The following is a 23,250-nucleotide window of genomic DNA, read 5'->3' as shown; positions in this document are numbered from 1 at the left end:
CCAAGGTGGATGGGTCCCTGCTGAGTCTGGTCCCTTTCAAGGTTTCTTCCTGTAAATTTAAGGGAGTTTTTCCTTGCCACTGTCACCCTCGGCTTGCTTAACAGGGGTTTTTGGTCTGTTGGTCCTGGATTCTGTAAAGTTGCTTTTAATCAATGTTTATTGTAAAAAGCGCTATATAAATAAATTTGACTTGACTTTATTTTATTTTTCTCTGTCCATGTATTCACATTTCTATAGTGATCTAAAGCTTGCTTGACTGTTGACAGATTCTTCTGTGTTCCAGAAGCTTCTAAATCATGGTCTGCTGTTATGTGTTTCCTGGATTACTTTTGGCCATTCACTCAGCTTACTTAACTTCACTCTAAGATTAATGTCACAGTTTGAGTGGTATTCCTGACCTTGGAATATACCACTGTTCCATGTGCTTTGTAAAGGTCAATAGCATTCTGGAACTTTCTACACCAAATAAATAATCCACAAATTTTGCACAACGATGTTTGCCAGTCATATAGTTCTAGAGCAGTGGTCCTTAACCATACCGGTCCCTGGGTCATTTATTACTGGGCTGCACAGAATGAATAAATAATGTATTTTTTCTGTTTTATTTACACATTCTGAAAGATGTTTTATTTTAAAAAACTAGATTCTCTTTTAATAACATCCATCTGTTCCTCTTGACGAGTTTGACACGTACCTATTCGTACCTAACCACAACCCATTTGTAAACATGCCTGCTGCATCGAGCATGTCCGTGCCGGAGATGGTTACGGAGTAGACTGGACAGGAACACACTTCAGGTGTTATTGTCTCCTATCACTCCTATGTGGGAGCGTCTCGTTGCAGCGGAAAAAGCTCATGGTTCCCACTGATTTTCCATCATTGGTTAATAATATTGTTACTTTGTGTTTTTTATTATGCTCGTCTTATAATTTTATTTTAAATCCTCCCGCCCTGCCGGTCCGTAAAATTATATCTTGTATGAAACCGGTCTGTGATGTAAAAAAGGTTGGGGACCGCTGCTCTAGAGAAAAACGTTGAAAATCATAGACATCAGAAAAGTCCTAGAACCTAAATGTACCTAAAAATGTTTAACTATCTATTGCAATTGTAAGTACTAATTTTGCTGTTTAAAAACATTACAAAATCATACAGGAGCTTGGGTGGCACAGCAGTAGGATCTGGATTCAAATCCCAGCTGTGCTATTGATTGGCCGAGCATCTACAAAACATGACATCTTTATTGTAGTGGAGGGTTAGGTGATGGGTGGCTTAAGCGCTGCGATGAATTGACACCCTGTCCAGGTTATTCCTGCGTCACACCAGGTGTTCCCTAAGCGGAACCGAACCTGCAGCGACCCTGGTGAAAACGAAGTGGTCGATGAAAATGAACTGTCAGGCTTACAGCAATTAATTAGGATATCAGGAGACATTTAAACCAGTTCTAAATTAGTGCTCTTACTGCAGGACGACTGCGTCAGCCGAGCTCGGCCGTGTGGAGTCAGCGATCTGCAGCACCGTGATCGTTAAACATGACCTGGCCTGATCACAGACTCATTAGAGTAATGGGCTAAGTGCTGCACCTCTATGACCCCTCTCCTCACTGCTCTCCCACATACCTGAGATTAATATCAATAATATTTTTATTAATAGTTTTTAATATTTACTTTTAAAATTTGATTCAGGGTGTGTGGTTGGCACAGCAGTCTAATACACTAGTCCAGCGCCACTGACACTCGAGTCAACAGACAGATGAGAAGGTTAATAGGGAATTATCTCCTTAATGCTGCCAGTAACAATTCCTACTGTCTGGTCGAGAAGCCGGCCTGAGTGCTGTAGGAATACAAATAAAGTAGCAGGTCTCTAAAAATTTAAAGCTGGCCAATGTAAAAATGCGGCTAACGGCTTTACACGAGGTTTGTGCTACACCTTCTTTGGCCAGTTTGAGTGTTGTGTAGGCTGTGCAGGATAACTGAGTATATTCACATTGAGACAATGCAAAACAATTAGAAATTAAAAGAAAAGGATTACCGGCTCACTGCTCAGATGAGTGGGTTGGTTGTATTTTCATTTTTGGCCAGAATGCCTTTTTAACATTCAGACTGGTTGTAAAATTTACCAGCAGCTCAGAGAAGCTGAATCATCACTCAGAATGCTGACACATGCAAACACATGCTCTCAACATTAACACCAAACAGTCGTAGTGCTAGACAACACTCCTCCTCGTCACTCCTTTTAGCTCAGATCTAATGAGGTTTAGCCCAGACAATGAGATCCTACTCAGTTTTAGAGTGATAATGATTGTGTCTAGCACTAGAACCATCAACATTACCAACACATGACATGTACAGGCAGTGTAGATTAAGTCCAAAGCATAGGGATGTAACGATGCACCACAAGACAGTTAATAACCGATTCAAAAATTTCACGATTCAAATCGATTTGACATGTAAAATGAATCAATATTCACTTTAAACAGCACTATACACCTCGCCTGGTTGACGTCACTGGCGCTATACGCCTGGTTGCCAGATTTTTAGCCAAATTGGGCTTCATTCAAAATTGTTTGGCATAGTTTGTACCTACCTCAGAAATAAAAGGGAATTCATTATTTAGATAAATATTAGATAAGCACAAATACAGAAATAATAAAAGGAAACTTTGTCATAATTTGTCTTCAATTTAAAATTTAAAAAATCTGGAAAAAATCGTATCGTGAAGCCAGTATCATGAATCACATTGCATCGTGGGTAGAGTGTATCGTTACATCCCTACCAAAGCAATCCAAACCTTTCCATTTTATAAACAAAAAACACACAAACTGGTTATAAATCTTTAAAACACCATGCACATATGAAATACTGCATAATAAATGGGAAGATCTGGGTTTAAGGTCAAACCAGGTATAAACAAGGTAAAGTCAGCATGCATGACAGAGAAGAAACAAGGAGGAAACAACACAAAACCTATAAAGTCCATAAAATTTAAATCGTCCTTATTCAAACACATCCAGATCAGAAACTAAAGGAAAATCTGACATGCACAGGTACTGCTGTTCTGCAAAGTCAGGGTTAGAAAGCCACCAGCACCAGAGGAGTGATCACATGCAGGAAGAAGGAAATCAGGGTGTCACCTTTGTCAGCAAGTGAGAGGGTTTTCCTGCAATGTTTTTCAGAATCAGAGAAGTCTCCCTGTCCAAATACGAGTGCTTCGAGCAAGAGAGAAAAACAGAGACATCAGTGGTGTAATAATTAGTGAAAATACGCCGGGGAAAAAAGGCAGAGAGGTTTTTCAGCAGGTTGTCTCGTCTCTGCTACTGTAAGGGTCATAAATGAACAAAAATAATACCATACAACCAAAAGTATGTGGAAACCCAACCATAAGCTTGTTGGACATTCTATTTATTTTATGCATTTTCTCCCCTTTTCTCCTGATTTATAGTAACCAGATAGTCTTCCACTCCTGGGGATCCTGACTTCGTTCAAGGAGGGTATATTCATCTGCTCCCTTCTTCTTTGCCCGTGCCTTAGTTGATTTGAACATGAGGCTCATCCACTTCTGCACAGGCGCCTCAGTCTGCTAACCAGGGTCCTTGCACAGCGATTGAAGACCCCGCCTTCTTTTTAGTCCAGTCTTTTCCGACCCAGCACACTTGATGGCCAATTGTGCCTGCTAGATGGTGCCCAGCCGACCGGTAGAAGAGCTGAGATTCAAACCAGGGTGTTTAGAATCTCAGCTCTGGTGTGCTAGTGGAATATCCACCCATGTTTCTTGGAAGGCTTCCACAAGGTCTTAATGAATTTCTTTTTTTGAGATCAGGCACTAATAAACACAAGGGTAATCAAAAGTAATAAACACAGGGACTTATAACACACATAAACCCTGTGTCTTTATGCACAGGGACACACTCATGATGGTACAGAAAATGAATGCCCATCATTTCTTTTAGGGGCTCGGTTGGTACAATGGTTTACTACGCTAGTACGCTACCTCAATGTTGTTGAGATCCGGGCATCTAAACAGACATGATTAGCGTTGGTGGGGAAGGGGGTTGTTTGAGGCCCTGCGATAGATTGGCGCCCTGTCCAGAGGATTTCCTGCCTTGGACCTAGTGTTTCCAGGTGAAACGGTACCCACTGTGACCCTGACCAGGATAAAGTTGTTGTAAATGAAATAAAACCTTTTCTTTTATATAATTAATTTCATTTACCTGTTAGGAGTGTCCACAAACTTTTAGCCATATAGTGTGTCTCATAATATGGGCGATCATTATTTATTTGTAATAAACATTACATCAGCATCACTTCAAAATGATCAAGACTCAAAGAAGTGCACACACACATTAATTATTGATTATTTATCAATAATCAATAATTATAACAGTATAGGTTTTAAATACGGGGTGAGGGAGTTACCTCTGAGCTCTGATGGCCCTGATGGTGCATGCCGTCCTGCTCTGGCAGCCTCAGCTTGTCCATGTCCAGTGAGTCCACACTGGACGCCGAGGTGGAGTTGATGCTGGAGCGAGATGAGTGCACGATGGACCTCACATCGTGCTCGATGACGGTCCCCACTGAGCCAGTGCGCCGGTGATGCTGATGGGCAGGCCTGCGCATGGTGGAGGAGGAGTACGGAGCTGAGGAAGTGGAAGCGAAGGACGCCGTGCTGAGGCGCGCAGCCTCGTCCATGCTCTTCGAGGCCCGCTCTAACTGGGCGGTGATGTCGTCCAGGGAGAAGTTGGAGGCCAGTGTGGGCCTGATGGTGGAGGCGGGCGAGACGCGAGTGCTGCTGCTACTGCTGCTGCCTCCACTGCCTCCGCTGCTGCCTCCGCTACCCCCTGTGTGCTTCACGCTTTGGCTGCGGCCAGCCGGAGGCTTCTGGCGTACCTTGGCCTCTCCGGTCAGGCCGAGCCGCGCGGAGCCTCCCGATTTGCCGACGGTGGTTAACTCCTGCTCGATGGAGCACAAGTCAGCCATCAAAGCGTCCAGATCTACAGAGTCGCCCTGGTTTAGAGCCTCTGTAAAACGAAGCAAGAAATGCAAACAGTGTCAGAAGGGGTTAAAAACTGTGAAGGGTGTGACGGTCACAAATACGACCCCAAACATCAATACTTAAATATTATTGTTCCTATAGTAGTGTAGCTACCCAGAAAAAACTATTAGTTCATATGAAATGCCTCAGTTTAATCTAACATGTTTACTCCTTCCCCCACAACTTGTGTCTAATGCCAAGTTCACACTACATGACTTTCCAAGTCGTCAGGTCGCTGTACAGTTCACACTACACAACTGGATCTCTTGTAATCGGGAGTCTTTCAAGTCGGTGTGTATTTCACACTACATGACTGATCGGCGATAGGGGGTTTCACACTACACCATCACCAACTGGAATCGCAGGCGAGCTTCTCTGGTCTGCCAAACTACGTTTTGTCTCGTGAGAAGTGACGAGGGGTTTAATGATACCACGTCCAAAAATGCACGTCAACAAGTAGCGAGTGATCAAAGTTTGTGCGCTGATGTGCAGCATAAAATCAAGGAGAAAAAATAAATGAATCTGAGTGGATTTGGCTACACGAACAGCAGGGATTGTTCTATAGTGAGTTGGAGGTTAATAAATATTTTTTGCAATGAGGCATTGGTGTTATGTTTTGTAGAGAACGATAAGATCAGAAATACTGTAAAACTTGTGTGTGTACCGATGTATTCTGATATAAACTATATTACGCCCCTGTCCCACCTTTTTACAACTCCTCCCCTGCGTTTCCCCTCACACCGTATCTTGCATTCTCATTGGCTGTTCAACATAGCACTCATCGCCAGTCAGGCAACTCGAATCCAGATTTTTGACAAGCTAGATATCTCTCTTCGCTCGGATCGAGTCGTTGAGTAGTTCACACATAGCGATTGAGAGCTGAGTTTCGATTGCCGAGCGAACGCCGAGTTGCTCCCAAGCCGGCAAATCAGCCGACCAGTCAGTGAGTGAAAATCAGGGCAAAAATCGAGTAGTGTGAACTAGGTATAAAACTGCATCACTGTCTGCCAACCCGTTTTCATTTTATATGGGTGTAATAAATAAACAATATAAAGGAAACTATCTGCTTCCAGCTTTAAGCACAGGAGTACGTTCATACTGGAACAGGAAAGGGTCTTCCCTAAACTATTGCTGCAAATCAAGCTCTATAAAGACATAAAGAAGCAAAACTTCAGAGACCTGCACAGAGACCTTAAGAATGAACTGGAACATCAATTGAAGATTTCTGGTCCAATATCAGTGCCCAGTTATACAAATGCTCTTTTCACTGAATGGGCACAAATTCCCACATGCATACATCTGGTGAGAAGCCTTCTCAAAAGACTATTGTTATAGTTGAAAGGATCACAAAGAGGTCACTCTATTTTAATGCCACTTGTTTTTGAAATGGGATGTCCAACAATCTCATGGTCAGGTGTTCAAATACTTCTGGCCATATAGTGTACACTTAATACCTAGAGCAAATTTAAGCAGATTGAGAGTCACTGACTTTAATACGTGTTGCTCATTGTCTATCACTTGATCACTTCTCTGTATGTGTAAAACAGCTGTAAGTAACAGTACAGTGCTAACGTTTAGAGTTACGTGTCAGTGAGGGTATAAAGTGTGGAACAGCAGTCTGACCGTTGATGTTGTATATGGAGAAGCGGTACGAGAAGTTTGCCATGTTGGTCTCCTGTCTGAGAGGAGCTTTCTGTACTTTTTCTTCCTTTCCATCATCCAGACTCTACAAAAGAACAGATACAAACAGTTTCAGTCCAGCCCACACACACACACCATCAGTTAAACACTCGCGTAAAGTCAAAGTTTACTTCATGGTTACATTTATTTACATGTATAAGTTTTTTTCTGGCTGTGGTTCATTTCTGTGCTTAAATCCCAAACATTATTCAGTCCATGTCAAACTTTTAATTTGTATTTTTGTATGTGTAGTCCATCTGTTTCTCTACATACATTTTTAGCCTGCTTTCACCCTGTTCTTCAATGGTCAGGACCCCCACAGGTCCACCACAGAGCAGGTATTATTTGGGTGGTGGATCGTTCTCAGCACACTGACATGGTGGTGGTGTGTTAGTGTGTGTTGTGCTGGTATGAGTGGATCAGACACAGCAGCACTGCTGGAGTTTTTAAATACCGTGTCCACTCACTGTCCACTCTATTAGACACTCCTACCTAGTCGGTCCACCTTGTAGATGTAAAGTCAGAGACGATCGCTCATCTATTGCTGCTGTTTGAGTTGGTCATCTTCTAGACTTTCATCAGTGGTCACAGGATGCTGCCCACGGGGCGCTGTTGGCTGAATATTTTTGGTTGGTGGACTATTCTCAGTCCAGCAGTGACAGTGAGGTGTTTAAAAACTCCAGCAGGGCTGCTGTGTCTGATCCAATCACACCAGCACAACACACACTAACACACCACCACCATGTCAGTGTCACTGCAGTGCTGAGAATGATCCACCACCTAAATAATACCTGCTCTGTGGTTGGTCCTGTGGTGGTCCTGACCACTGAAGAACAGCATGAATGTGGGCTAACAAAGCATGCAGAGTAACAGATAGACTACAGTCAGTAATTGTAGAACTACAAAGTGCTTCTATATGGTAAGTGGAGCTGATAAAATGGACAGTGAGTGTAGAAACAAGGAGGTGCTTTTAATGTTATCAGTGTAGTTCATCAACCCAAATGTAGTCTGAGCAGTAATACATAACACGTCCATGATAAACAGTCCAGTATCCATAACTCACACAACCACTATTTTCTTAACGTTTGTTTACTGGTGGATAACAGAACACAAGCCTATTTTGACTGTGTGACCTTTCTTAAAAGGTGTAATAAGCCAATAATTTGTGATGCAACACAACCTAATCAAAGGCAAGAGTAATAACAGCATATTAAAATAATCCCGCACCTTAGTCAGTTTATCAAGCTCCCCGAGCCATGCTCCAAACATTTTGTCCAGGTCCTGATCTTCCTTGTCACTGTCCTCCTCAGCTGCATGGTCCAGCTCATCATCTGAAAACTGCTCCATCTGGAACACAATCACACAGCGGATTAGAGCAAAAATATCATTTCCAAACAATATATAGTCTGTCACCAAAAACATAATTATTATTTTAGTAGTCTTAAAACTTAAGACCTGTGTCTACCTAAAGCCAACTTGCCATTGTACAGTTCCAATCAGCTGTTTGTGGCAAGCACCATTAAAAAAAATCTTCAGCAAAATTAAGATTAGTTCTCAGATCACAATGCAACAAGCTTTGAAATTTGATTTGAAACCCAACAGAGTGAACAATGTTGTATTGCCTTTTCAAAAGCCGCTAAAAACGGCACGTCTATGTCTGATTAGGAAATAATACGTTACTCTGAATATATTGCTCACGTTAATGAACATTACATGAATGTACACTCAATGCACCTTACCAGCCACCTTATTAGGAACATCTGTAGGCCTACAACCTATTTATATACACATCCAGCTAATTTATTTATTTATTAGGATTTTAACATCATGTTTTACACACTTTGGTAACATTCATTCAACAGAAACGGTAGTTACTCATTACACAAGATTCATCAGTTCATCAGTTTTTAATATCAAACACAGTTAGGGACAATTTTTGTATCTCTAATTCACCTCACTTGCACGTCTTCGGACTGTGATAGGAAACCGGAGCTCCCGGAGGAAACCCACGCAGACACAGGGAGAACATGCAAACTGCACAAAAAGGACCCGGACCGCTGCACCTGGGGATCGAACCCAGGACCTTCTTGCTGTGAGACAACAGTGCTACCCACAGAGCCACTGTGCCACCCTGTATGACTTTATCCTAATACTGCTGAATTCACAGTGTTAGTGTTCAGTTTTTAACACCATGTCTGTTCTTGGGCTACGTTGAAAGCAGAAAAGGTTGTGATACGGCTTTTATGGATCAACAAAAAGTAGGGGAGTCGCTATTCTGTTGTATTTAGTGAAGTTATGTCTGTTATCTGTGTACGTCCGTTATATGTTGCTTTAGATTTGTTATTGACAGGAATTTTATGAATGTGCCCGTTCTGTGTTGTTGAACAGTTCAGTTAATGCTCTTTGCTGTAAAGGTTTGTCGTGTTTCACGGTCATAAATGACACATTAAGTGTTTGATTGTAATCTGTGTTTGGCCTGATGCACAATCTGGGGCCTAAAATTACAGAGTCTATATCTGACATGATTTCAGCTCTGCTGAGTTTGTACAGTTTGTTATGGGCTGGAGCTAGTGATGATCTTACAGCGCCCTCTGGTGTTCATGTTTAAATTGGCTACAGGACTACAGGATTGGCTAACGAGCACAGATCAAACATTATTTTCCACACCAACCTACCAAAACTGCCACTAAAAACTACAAAGTGATGTGAGGGAGTGTAAAAAGTCTGTGAAGCTCCTGCCAGCAAAGTTATGTATGAATTAATAATGAGGACAGTAACGGCTGTGGTACATAAACATGAGATTTACGCTTTGTGTGTTACGCAGTCCATCCCAGTCCATCAAAACAGCAGTAGGTTTGAATATCAACCTCTCTCTTCATGAATGCTCTTCATAAACTGAGCAATCACGGTCAACAAATAGACAAAACTCCCACGTTAATAAACAAACTTGGGGCCTAAATACACATCTGTCTATATTCGAACTTAAAAACAAACTATTCCAAGCTACACAAGCACATTAACATTCCACCGAACTGATCCAGAGCAAAAACCGCCCACTAATGCTGAAACAGTGGAGACGGTGCCAGTACACAGCACTCAAAAACAAAGCCGAGTTACTTCAGGGTTGTCTATGCAATATACACCGATCAGCCATAACATTAAAACCACATCCTGGTTTCTACACACACTGTCTATTTTATCAGCTCCTCTTACCATATAGAAGCACTTTGTAGTTCTACAATTACTGACTGTAGTCAATCTGGTTCTCTGCATGCTTTGTTAGCCTCCTTTCATGCTGTTCTTTAATGGTCAGGACCCCCACAGGACCACCACAGAGCAGGTATTAGCGCCAGTGATAGCTCAGTGGTTAAGGTACTGGACTAGTAAACAGAAGGTTGCCGGTTCAAGCCCCACCACCACCAAGTTGCCACTGTTGGGTCCCTGAGCAAGGCCCTTAACCCTCAATTGCTCATCGTGTTCAGCTCATTGTGTAAGTCGCTTTGGATAAAAGCGTCTGCTAAATGCTGAAAATGTAAATGTATTATTTAGGTGGTGGATCATTCTTATCACTGCAGTGACACGGACATGGTGGTGGTGACCACTGATGAAGGTCTAGAAGATGACCAACTCAAACAGCAGCAACAGATGAGCGATCATCTCTGACTTTACATCTACAAGCTGGACCAACTAGGTAGGAGTGTCTAATAGAGTGGACAGTGAGTGGACATGGTATTTAAAAACTCCAGCAGCACTGCTGTGTCTGATCCACTCATACCAGCACAACACACACTAACACACCACCACCATGTCAGTGTCACTGCAGTGCTGAGAATGATCCACTACCTAAATAATACCTGCTCTGTGGTGGTCCTGTGGGGGTCCTGACCATTGAAGAACAGCATGAAAGGGGGCTAACAAAGCATGCAGAGAAACAGATGGACTACATTCAGTAATTGTAGAGCTACAAAGTACTTCTATATGGTAAGTGGAGCTGATAAAATGGACAGTGTGTGTAGAAACAAGGAGGTGGTTTTAATGTTATGGCTGATCAGTGTCTATTAAATAGAACACAAGATGTTGAATACTTGTTCCACCTCTCTCTACATTAAATATGTAAGTTGTCACTGTGTATCTGGTTAAACAGGATAAGTGAGGGACGAGCTCTTGTTTATAAGAGTTATTTATAGTTTTGAGAAAGAGGAGTGAAAGTGATTATTAAAGTCAATCTTTAGAGCTGTGGGTGAGGCACCAGGAGTGTGGTTAGGGTGGGAGGAATCAGGGTGTGGTGTCTTTAAAAATGCTTATTACACTTTTAGCCAATTACAACTTAATACACACAACACCACCATGATGAGACATCAGCACAACAAAAAATAACTAATCAAAAGTGCCATTTATGGATCAATTTTAAAACCAAATCTTTGAAAAGCCCGTTCAGTGCAGTAAACATTTTAAGTTTGGTACCTTTATCAATGTTACGTTCCTTTTCCAGGCTTCCCCATGTCAGAACAGAGGGGTTTTTAATAGGATCTGAATGTGACTGAGCGGGAGAACATGGAGGGAATTAAAGAGAATCGTTTCAGGCAGCAGCGCTACAATTAGCTCCCTATGGTTAGCTGCCCTGTGATTTGGGCGCGGACCGGCAAGCTAGGGGCGTGGGATGTTCCCTGTCTGAAACATACACACACACACATACACACACACGCATGTTTCCTGCTCACACAGCCTAGATCAGTAAGAATGGGTGTGTGCGTGTGTATGTAAGAGATCTAAGCCGGTGTTCCATATTTATAACACTCCACAGAGCAGGAGTACTAATTCAGGATCAAAGAGGTCATGCTTTCACTATTAAAATGAACATTTATAGAGATGAGACACCTAATAGAGATCACTAGGTCCATCTACAGAATACAAGAGCAGAGTTGTGACTGTAACTGAATGAGCCTTAGGAAATAAAATCATTGTAATCTTTGAAACTTGACACTATAAAAAATTTGTACCCTCAACGTTTATCTCAAACTCGACACGTGTGCAGCAAAACGTCATTGAAGTGAGACGAATTTGCATTTGTGTGGAATAACCGTCAAAACCACTCTAAAAGCTCCTCATGTATCTGTGTTTATCTGGATTTTCCTCCCTGTTTCACTTTTAAACTTGTGTTACAGCTCGAGCTTCTGAGAAATTGTAAGAATCAGAATCAGCTTTTCTGAGAGTCTAAAACGCTTCTGGTTAAAAATAAAGCTTAACGTGACTTAATGTACTAAAAGAGGGGGACAGAAACACTAAGTCACGTTAAGCTTTGTGCACCGCCACCACACTTCATAGGAAATAATGGCACAGCAGCACAAAAGCTATTTTGACGCTTCTCATGTGAATGCGCCGGTACTGAACGAAATACGGTATTCCAAGATGAAGCATCTCCACGATTAAGAAACAAAAGGAAACAATAAAGAAATAAAGGTAAAGTGCAGGTTTTATTGTAATTTTAACTGTTTTTCAAATGGGGTGGTCCGGGTCCTTTCTGTGCGGAGTTTGCATGTTCTCCCCGTGTCTGCGTGGGTTTCCTCCAGGAGCTCTGGTTTCCTCCCACAGTCCAAAGACATGCAGTCAGGTTAATTTCAGACACTGAACTGCTCTATAAGTGAATGTGTGTGTATGTGTGTCTGCCCGTCCAGGGTGTTACTGTGTGCCTTGCGCCCATTGAAAACCCCCCCGCGACCCTAATTGGATAAGTGGATAAGAAAATGAATGAATTAATTAATTAATGTTTTTCAATTGTCAACAGTATAAATAACAAAAACAACCTCATTATTTTACATAAGCTTAAAATATATGCAGTTCCACAGGACCATGGAACGCATTAACAGGTTTTCCATACATCCTAATGGGAAAAAATACCTTGAAACTCAACGCCACTCCCAGAACCATTTGACGCTGAGTTTCAAGGTACCACTGTACTTATAATGTACTATAATATGATCTAGAAGTTGTTTTATGGTAAGACACAGTTATTCAAACCAGAAGCTGGTTTTGATAAGAGAAATACAGCAGCATTTTCTCCCAATGACAATAAACCCTATTTTTTTTTATAACCACAATTAAAATTAGACATGAATGTACGACATAGTTTTAAAACTAGTAAACACTGGTAAAATGTACAAGCTTGACATTCTTTAACATACAGGCTGTTAGATCTAATCTTAATCACAACATCTCTTTTATAAAGCGTCCTGCTGCCAGTCTGGCATCCGAGCAGCCACGTGCAGCTGCGGTGCTGCTGACTATCACATTCCGCTCACATCCACCGCAAACGCAGCCTCACAAAACCGGAGACACTGATCTGTGTGGAGGAGGACAGCCTAATGTGGACAGGAAGTGGACAGGATGTAATAGATTCCTCACTCTCCCTCATGGCCTGGTGTGTTGTGTAAGATCACCAGTCCTAATGGGAGGACCAGAAAAGGCCACGATCCACAGCTCATGCACTATGACGGGGCAGCGGAGAAAAATACTGTACATAGCGATTATCTCAGGAATTTGTGTCCGAAGAAAAACATCTGTGAGGTTATGTAACGTTCCACTAAGGAGAAGCTAAAGTCAACAAAATACAGCTTACTGTTCCTGGAGAGAGCAGAAATATCTGAATATGCTGAATATCACTGTCTGAGCTTAAAAACCGTAGGACAAATAGTGAAATAAAGAGTTTACCTTTAGAAGTAGTGTCATTTACACATGCTGTTTTATTGGGTTAAACCCTTAAACATGACTATGACAATCATACATAGTCATACATACACTGAATGTTGTGTAAGTTTGTATTCAGGTGTGTCTTTATTATGCTGAACAGCTGATAATAAAATTGATTTGATTATCTTACATTATAAGGATAATTAGCCATTAACAGACTAAGTGAAATTTATTAGGCTACTTTATTTAAAGCTGTAACCTGAAGCTTGCACAACACAATCATCTTCTGTAAATCATCTATACAAACCAACATCCCACTGTTTTATTTTAATTTTGTTTATGCATTTGCAGTGCAGCTCAGCGTTGTGTATGGAGAGACACACCCTGAGAGCACTCTTTCCTCGTCTCTGTGCAGGCACCACCAATCAGCCAGCAGAGGTCGTAATTGCATTAGTTATGTCTGAGACCCTATCCAGCTTAATCCCACCCATATCTGAACAACAGGTCAATTGTCGATCATGCGGCTGCTCAGCCCAGACGGCAGGCAGAGCTGAGACCCGATACGATGTATTCGAGATCCCAGTTCTGGTTCCAGCGTGTGTTTTTACCGCTGCGCCACCTGAGCGGCATCCCACTGTTCTCTTAAGCCAGGAAACATTTAATTAAATTTTGTCTCTACTATCGTCCTACCAAACTGGCCAGACTGGCGAGTGTTAAATCCCAGCTCATGACTAGACAGCAGTATCAGTTATGCTCCTTTGACTTGGCTATGAATGGAAATGGTGATTATTATATGTTAATAAAAATAATAAGGCTGCAGCCTGTCAGACACTCCTGCAGTCACAAGCCGCGTCAACCATCCCTCGTGCTGGTGCCTTGACCAGCCAGCAGAGGCCGCAATTGCTGCAGCAGTGAGAAACCCATTTAACCTTTCCTCCCACAGACACAGCCAACTGTGCCTGTTGGATGCCTGACTGGGTCAAGAGCACAGGTCAGGTTTGAACAAGAGATCTCAGTAACGGTGGACTAGTGCATCAGAGTTCTGCCCCACCCAAGCACCCCAGATTTTTGTGTTCTAAAATGTAATCCGAGGCTGCACAGGAGGCCTGAGTGATGTGTAACAGATTGGAATTACTGTAAAACGGACCTTCAGCTGGAATGTGCTTCTCAACTTTTTTCAGCAGTTCGCAAATAGCTGCAATTCCTGTCCTGCGACGTCAAACTCATTCTGCCGTTTTCACAGTCAGCTCCACGCGGTCAGTAAGCGGAGAACAGCTCCACTAACCTGACTTAATCCCCTCTGTGACCTCGGTGTCAGAGATCAGGGTGAGCGGGGTGTCTCTGGAGAAGATAAAGATTCCAAGTCTCATCAAAGCACCATGTGAACTCTTCTCCTCCCCAAACTCTGTTTCACCCTGGAGAGGAAGAGGGAACTCAGTACTCCCCATCCAAAATCCAGAGGGGTCATTAGGGCAAGAACACGATGTGAGCAACGTGATGAACTTCAAGTGGAGGAGAAGAACATTTCCAAATGCTTTTAGATTTATTTTAGGACACAAATACTCTAATAATAACTGAATTAAAACATGAGGAAGTGTAGGCATTCCCACATGCTGTTAAAATTAAAGAGTGGCAGCTCTAAAGTGGGGTTGAGACATGAGAAGATTCCTCACGCTGTGAATGCGACAGCCTCAATTCTCAGACTAGAATGTGCATAGAGAAACAGCTGGGATGTAAACTATATGGCTAAAAGCATGCGGATACATAACTAATAGCTTTTTGGATATTCTGGACCAATAGCATGGATATAAATAGGAGGCTGCACCCCCTTCCCAACTCTTGGGGCCATCACAGACTTCATTCTTCTATAAAGGCAGACAATTAACGAATAAATTACGGATTCCACCACTTTATCCCGGTCAGGGTTGCAGTGGCCGATTCACTAGGTGAAAGGTAGGAAACACCCCGGACAGGTCGCCAGTCTATCACAGTCTATCAATAGACAGATGAGATTCTGCACAAGTAAGAACCATTAGATAATTCATTAATATTTACACTTACATTTTCAGCACTTAGCAGATACCTTTTATTCAAAACAACTTACAATTGTGATAAAGCAATTAAGGGCCTTGCTTACGGGCCCAACTCTGGCAACTTGGTGGATGTGGGGCTCAAACCGGTGACCTTCTGATTACTAGTCTATCACAGTCTATCACAGGGCAAACACAAATTTGCACACCTACAGTACATTTAGGACAGTTTTTAGTAGCTCCAGTTAACCTAACTTGAATGTCTTTGGACTTGGAGAGGACATCGATGCCCCCGGAGAAAACACACACAAAGGGAAAACATGCAAACTCCACACAGGAAGGAACCAGACCAATTCACCTGGGATTGAACCCAGGACCTCTTTGCTGTAAGGCGACAGTGCAACCCAATGAGCCACCACGTCACCCTTCGTAATTTATATAGAACATAATTTAGTACATCTACTTGATTTTTGTGCCTAGTAGTCAGTGTGGTGGCAGAAAAAACTGAATTTAATCATTAGTAGGGGTGTCCACATATTTCTGGCTATAGTGGATAATCCTCTGTATAAGACACACATTAAGAGGAGCCCTGCTGTAATTATTACATAATCGTCTGACTCTGATTAAATATGCATACAGAGCTCATTTTCCACAGTAGTTAGATCACATGTTTACGTCTCAACAAACTGAATTATAATTATCTATGATTTCATAACTCCATAAACACGAAGATTCAGTGCCTGTAGTGAACTCGGACCAAACAGCAAATCCCTCGTGTTGGTGAAGGATGGTGCAAGACTTCATTCGTCAGGTACAAGACACCAGACCCGGTTTATACTGGTTTGTTTCTGCTGTATTATTGAACCTGTATGATTCCAGTTAACATGCTCTCTAACTACAGTAACCTGCCCATTATTCAACAGACAGATGAGATTTAGCACAAGTAAGAGCCATTAGAGAATTCATTAATATTTACATTTACATTTTCAGCACTTAGCGGACGCTTTTTATCCAAAACAACTTACAATTGTGATCAAGCAATTAAGGGCTTTGCTTAAGGGCCCAACTTAGGCAATTTGGTGGTTGTCAAACCAGTGGCCATCTGATTACTAGTCCAGTACCTTTACCACTGCCCTATTGTTGATTTTTTATATCATTATGAATATAAGTAAGTAAACATTTATTTATATAGCCCTTTTCTAAGACAAGCTACAAAGTGCTTCACAATCAATAAGATACGATATGAATGAAAGAAATAAAATAAAAATAAAACACACATAAAATACATATAAAACCAGAAAAACAACACAGCTACATCCATGGGTGGAATAAAAACAGACATTAACCACACAAACAGTGCAGCTCCATCTAATAAACAATAAAACAGGAAACATCATCTAGTGTCCATTCTCAAAGCCCTCTTTTAAAAATCTCCTTTGACCCAGCAAGTCTAATATCCAAGGGCAGGGTATTCCACAACTTAGGAGCATACACGGAAAACTCACAGTCTCCCTTACGTTTCCACTTTGTCCTAGGGACAACTAAAAGCCCCTGACTGGAGGACCTCAGAGCCTTGGCACTGGAATACGGCACTAAAAGGTCAGAAATATATTCTGGTCCATCACCATACACTTCCTGGAATGTTAAAACCAGAATTTATACTGAACCCTAAAAGCAACAGGCAACCAGCGCAACGATGCCAGTATCGGGGTAATATGCTCCCGTCTTTTAGTCCTAGTGAGTACTCGGGCAGCTGCATTTTGGACCAATTGCAGCCGTGCCATTTCCCCTTGACTAAGACAAGTAAAAAGAGCGTTACAATAATCTAGGCGTGACGATACAGAAGCATGAATAATCCTCTCTGTGTCCTGAAAGGAGAGCATTTTTCTGATTTTAGTGATATTTCTCAATTGAAAATAACAAGCCTGTACCAGCTTTGTTACATGCATTGAGAAATTCAGCTCAGAATCAAAAATAACACCGAGGTTTCTGGGGTAAGGATTCGTCTGTATAGCCCAATGACCCAAGTCCCTTTTTAAAGTCATAGGCAACATACTGGGGGCCCAGAACCAATACTTCTGTTTTTCCCTCATTCAATTTGAGGAAATTACAGCTCATGAATTAAGAATAAATATGATCTGCTCTCTGAAACAACCACCTTGCTTTGATGATTTTATTTTATCATGTTTTACTCCTGCTTTATCCCGATCAGGGTCATGGTGGGTTTGGTTTCCTGGAATGACTGGGCACAAAGCAGTAACACACCCTGGGCAGGATGCCAATCCATTGCCATAATATACGAGGTGTTTGCAATGAATCATCTGGTTCTACAGTCCTGCTTTTCTCTGGTATTGAAAGTCATCTCAAATAATCATGGTTGGCTAAAGTTATTCATAAGCAAGACTATACCAGCTATTTTTTTATTTTTTATTTTCTATTTTATTTATGCATTTTCTTCCATTTTCACCCAATATAGTGTAGTTAATTTGTCTCCCGCTGCTGGGGGATACCTGATTGCAGCTGAAGAGGGTATATTGCTGCTCACGCCTCCTCCCACGTGCAGCCCTTAGCAGAACCATTTTTCACCATTGCATTCTGCACAGGCGCCTCTCTATCTGCTAATCAGGGTCCTTACACAGCGTTTGAAGACCCCAACCACATAGTCCGGTCATCCCTCCCTGCAGGCACTGCCAATTATGCCTGCTAGATGGCGCCGGTGGCAACGCCGAGTTCAGAATATCCCGTTGCGCCACCTGGGTGCCTTTACCAGGTAATTTAAACTGATTAATTAAATGGCGGCTCAAATGAAGTAACTGAACTGCTTTTATGCTTTTTTACAAGCTGTGAAATCACTGCATCCTGAAACGATGAGTCAGTTTTGTCACATTTTCCTGTTGTTCTTTACGTTGGTGGAAAATTACCTATAAAAGTTCTGTTTTTCGCCCTTTTTAAACCAGTTCTTGTTTCAAATCTTGTTTTAAGTCTGGTGTCAAAAATAAAGCATCTAAAATTGTTTCCTCTTGTTGCAACACACCCGAGAAAAAGGATGTCCAACATCTCATGGTAAACACCCCCCCCCCCCCCCCCCAACACCAGCCTAGAGTGTTACTTCCTTAAAATCTTACTAAGCTCATTTTTGGTTTACCCAAGTTTTTTATTTAATCTTTGATTTATTAATTAGGATTTTACGGTCACGTTTTAAACTGTGGTTCCATTCACTACAGGACAGGTATTTACATGTTACCCATGATTCATCAGTTCAAGTTCAATGTCAAACTGCATCACAACAAAGTTGTATCTACAGTTCACCAAACGTACATTTTTTTTACAGTAGTAGGAAACCCATGCAGACACGGGGAGAACATGCAAACTCCACATAGAAAGGACCCGGACCGCCCCGCCTGGGGATCTAACCCAGGACATCTCGCTGTGAGGCCACCACGTTCCCCCAAACACAATGCTGTGAAAAGTAATAAAATCATTTCTAGTTGCTTTTGTCATGTTCATTATACTGCATTAATTAATCAATGATCTAATTGAATATTATACAACAGTTAGTTCGGACCTTACAATCTGATTGGTTGAGAAGCGTTCTAAACATGCTGATATTCGTGATAACAGCGCGGCCTTTTCACACCACAATGGTATTACTCCGCTGACGCGTTGCCATTAACGACCGAAAAGCTTCATGCACACAAACGCGCACGCAGGCGACACAGACTTTATTCCCGGTCGCGTTTTAAATCCGTTATCTGATATACAATCTAGCGCACTGTGTAGGGAACATAACCAATTGTCTAATTCACTATCTAGTGCACTATGTAGGGAACATATATCCATGATCTGATACACAATCAAGTGCACTATTTAGGCAACATTAATGTGTTTGTAACGTGAACAGTTAGTTAAGCCAGTTAGCAGCTCCTAGTAGTTCTGTTTTCATCCATAATCCTTTGGTGTGTGCGAGAGGTTTTTTTTATTTTTTTTTCTTGCTTTCTTCTTCTTCTTGTTCTTACCTCCCTGAAATGAGTTTTTGCAACTTGGGATGTCTGCTTTGTAGTGTTAAACTTTATATTCGTTGTGGAACTACTTTTTGGCGGAAGGTATTGTCAATATTAAAGCATATTTAATATGAAATTCAGGGCTTCTTTGATTTATTTTCTTTCTTTATTTTGTAAAAACTGTTGTATAAAAGCAATAGAACACTCGAGGTCGTGCCTGTGACCAAATCCCAGCCGTGATGTTATTCGCGATAACACACTCCCTCTCGTGTTCTGTTGCTTAAATAGATCAGTGCTCACTGGTGACTGATCAATTAAAGCGAGTACGTTTGGTCACAGATCTGCAGCTTATGTACTGGTGCTGATGTGGAGGTTTTGCTCTGAACTTCGTCTTTAACCACTAAGTCTGCTCACAGCCCCCTGGTGGAGGTCTGGTATCTCATTAATCACAGCCAGCTTGTTGTTTTACTTAAACCCCACCAACAAAGTCGAGCATTTAGTGTAAAATCTTTACAGAAACTCTACAATGCCATCATGTATAAATCCCAAAAAGAGCTACAAAGCCACTATTTCTCAATTGTATTTTCAAATAAAGGGAACCTGGAACAGCAGCGAATCTGCACCGACGGGAACGGCTTGTTAAATATTTTTAAGAGGTCAGCAAAAACTCATCCAGGAAGTCTGAAACGATGCCAGAATAACATCTAAAGAACTGCAGATGTCTCTAACCTGAGCTAAACTCACTAAAACAAACTAAGCAAAAAGGGGATTATTGGGAGGGAAGCAAGATGGTAACCACTGCTGACCAGATAAACATATGTGCTTGTCTGACATTTGTTCTACAGAAGAGCAAATTTAAAATGCTATGATTAAATTCTTGATCTATGTTTAGTAACAAAAAGGAAAACAAGTACAATATTTATTAGTGAGCACATTATATCAATATACAAACATGCCAGAGGTGTGAGACGGGGTGAAATTGCACCATAACAAAAACAGCTCTAGGAAAACCCAGATTATTTTAGCTGATGGCTTGTGTTTGCTGAATGTTGTAATAGGATAGAATACAATAGAGTAGCTTTATTTGTCATACATACAGATACACATGTACAGTACAATGAAATGCTTTTTCTACATGTCAGTGGAGCAGAGAGAAAGAGAGAGAGAGAGAGAGAGCAAGGACCTTGTTTAAGGACCCAACAGTGGCTACATGGCAGAGCCAGGATTTAAACCCACAACCTTTTGATTGACAGCCCAAAGCTCTACCACAAGCTACAACTGTCCCAATCCCTTTAATATTGTGCCCTCCAAAAAATGTGTGCCCATAATTTCACCCATATTCCACTGATAAATGTAAACAATGATTTTGCTAAGTGGGTAGCACTGTCACCTCACAGCAAGAAGGTCCTGGGTTCGATCCCCGGGTGGGACGGTCCGGGTCCTTTCGGTGTGGGGTTTGCATGTTCTCCCCGTGTCTGCGTGGGTTTCCTCCGGGTGCTCCGGTTTCCTCCCACAGTCCAAAGACATTCAAGTGAGGTGAATTGGAGACATAAGGAGATATAACCTTGTGAAATGATGAATCTTGTGTAATGAGTAACTACCGTTCCTGTCAAGAATGTAACCAAAGTGTAAAACATGACGTTAAAATCCTAATAAACAAACAAACAAACAATACAATGATTTTATGATAAAAATTACTATTATTATATTATTTAAGCTGATGCAAAGAAAAGGTTCTGAAAGCACATCACACCAATCTGATTCTGTACAAGACAGAGTTGTCATAATTCTCTAAGGTTCTTAAATAAAGTATTTGAAGTGCCCAGGTGGCGCAGCGGGATGTTCCGCTAGCACACCAGCGCCGAGATTCTGAACTCCTCAGTTCGAAACTCGGTGTTGCCACCGATCGGCTGGGCATAACTGGCAGTTCCTGAAGCAGACTCTAACTGGCTACCGTGTCTGCTACAGGGGATGACCGGACTATGTGGGTGAGGTCTTCAAACGCTGTGCAAAAACCCTGATTGGCAGATAGAGGCACATGTGCAGAATGAGGCGAAGGAGGCGTGAACAGCAACATACCCTCCTCGAATGCAATCAGGGATCCCCCAGGAGCGGAAGACAAACTGACTCCACTACATTGGGAGAAAATGGGAGAAAATGCGTAAATAAAATAGAAAAAAATATATATTTGAACTGATTGATCTTGTTAATATTAATGTTATTTCCTTTGCGCTAGTCTGTCATTTATATGCTTATAAAGCCGAGGCTTAGGTGGATTTGCTGGATAATTATTGTTAATCCGTCTCCTTGTCTGTTGTGTCATCTTGAGTCAATGTGGTTTTAGTATGTGGTTGTATATTTTGAAATCAGACCCAATGAAAAATCTCATCTGAATAATCTTTTGTAAACATCTCCATAATCTGACCATAAACACCATGACAATTCATTAATAAAAACTAAAAGCTGCCAGATTTCTCTAATTAGTGTTTCTCTGTAGTGTTTACAGTATTGCTATTACAGTCATCGTTGCTATTACAATGGCATTTTACAGTCGTTGAGGGAGGAGGTCACAAACAGATTAAACCCACATTTGCTTGTTATAATAAAACGACTTTACAAAGAACTTCATTCACCAGGACTGAATTTCATCAAGACTTTATTTTCCGTAGATGGCAACCCAGTCCTGTTTTCAGCTGACAACAGATAAATGTGGTTTCTCAACATATGAGTCAGGCTCGGCATCAAGCGCAAAGACTAGAAAATGCACATACAGTGGTACCTTGTAACTCAACGTCCTTTAAACTCAAAATCTTTGAAACTCAACTCAGTGCTCGGCTTGAGCGATGCGGTAAAACATCATGCGAACATGAGACGAATCTGCATTTGTGCACACAAGCTCCACATGTATCTGTGTTCATCTGGATTTTCCTCACTGTTTCACTTTTAAACTTGTGTTACAGCTCGATGTTCTGAGAAATTGTGAGAATTAGATTTTCTGAGAGTCTAAAATTATCTTGTAACTTAATGTATTAAAAGAACGACATAGAAACACTACACCTCTCTTAATTATTACTGCTTATAAGTTCTCTCCACTAATTAAGAAGCATAATAAAACAATAAAGGTAAAGGGTTTATTGTATTTTTGATTAATTTTTTTAACTGTTTTTAATTGTATTTCAGTGTTTTATTATATTTGTGTTATTTTCTTTAAAACTCGACACCAGTCCCAGAACCAATTGACATTGTACATAGAAGGTTTTTGTGCCCGAGTTCTGAGTCATAAAATAAAAACGTTTATTAGTTTTAACAGTAATGTGATGTGATGTAATGGTGCAAACCAACAGCTTTATGGTCCAAACATCATAACACAGAAAACAGTGCTGAGATTAAATACTGAGGGCAGTTGTAGCCTAGTGGTTAAGGTACTGGACTAGTAATCCAAAGGTCACCGGTTCAAGCCCCACCATTGCCAGGTTGCTGCTGTTGGGCCCTTGAGCAAGGCTCTTAACCCTCAATTGCTCAGACTGTATACTGTCACAGTACTGTAAGTCGCTTTGGATAAAAGCATCTGGCAAATGCTGAAAATATAAATGTACTGCACAATTTTACCAATTGCAAAATCAAAAAACAATAATCATGACCAAATGGGTGATTTCCATGCAGTTTTAATATTCACTCAGGCAAATAAATCAAAGACATAAATATTTAGTCCTAAAACAGCCAGCATTGCACATCCGCCTTGACCAGCACTAGAAAACCCCTGTATGAGAGAATGAAGATAACTGTCCAACAACAACACAAATAATTCAAAGCTGGTCAGAAAC

General features: G+C 41.4%; 1 protein-coding gene across 2 annotated transcripts in view; it reads right to left on the bottom strand.

The window, feature by feature from the left end:
* Positions 1 to 23,250, bottom strand: part of raph1a (Ras association (RalGDS/AF-6) and pleckstrin homology domains 1a) — a 98,945-nt gene that overhangs the window by 26,994 nt on the left and 48,701 nt on the right. Inside the window, exons 3-6 of one of the 2 annotated variants that reach the window (XM_063005630.1) lie at positions 7,936 to 8,055; positions 6,652 to 6,754; positions 4,413 to 5,014; positions 3,131 to 3,205 (exon numbers count right to left, since the gene is read on the bottom strand). In XM_063005630.1, coding sequence (XP_062861700.1) covers positions 3,131 to 3,205; positions 4,413 to 5,014; positions 6,652 to 6,754; positions 7,936 to 8,055 — 900 coding nt within the window. The remainder of the gene's footprint in view (positions 1 to 3,130; positions 3,206 to 4,412; positions 5,015 to 6,651; positions 6,755 to 7,935; positions 8,056 to 23,250) is intronic. The other variant, XM_063005631.1, reaches the window with a different exon arrangement.

Source organism: Trichomycterus rosablanca, chromosome 12 (genome assembly GCF_030014385.1).
Source record: "Trichomycterus rosablanca isolate fTriRos1 chromosome 12, fTriRos1.hap1, whole genome shotgun sequence".
NCBI lineage: Eukaryota > Metazoa > Chordata > Actinopteri > Siluriformes > Trichomycteridae > Trichomycterus > Trichomycterus rosablanca.
This window is presented reverse-complemented; position numbering and strand designations above follow the sequence as displayed.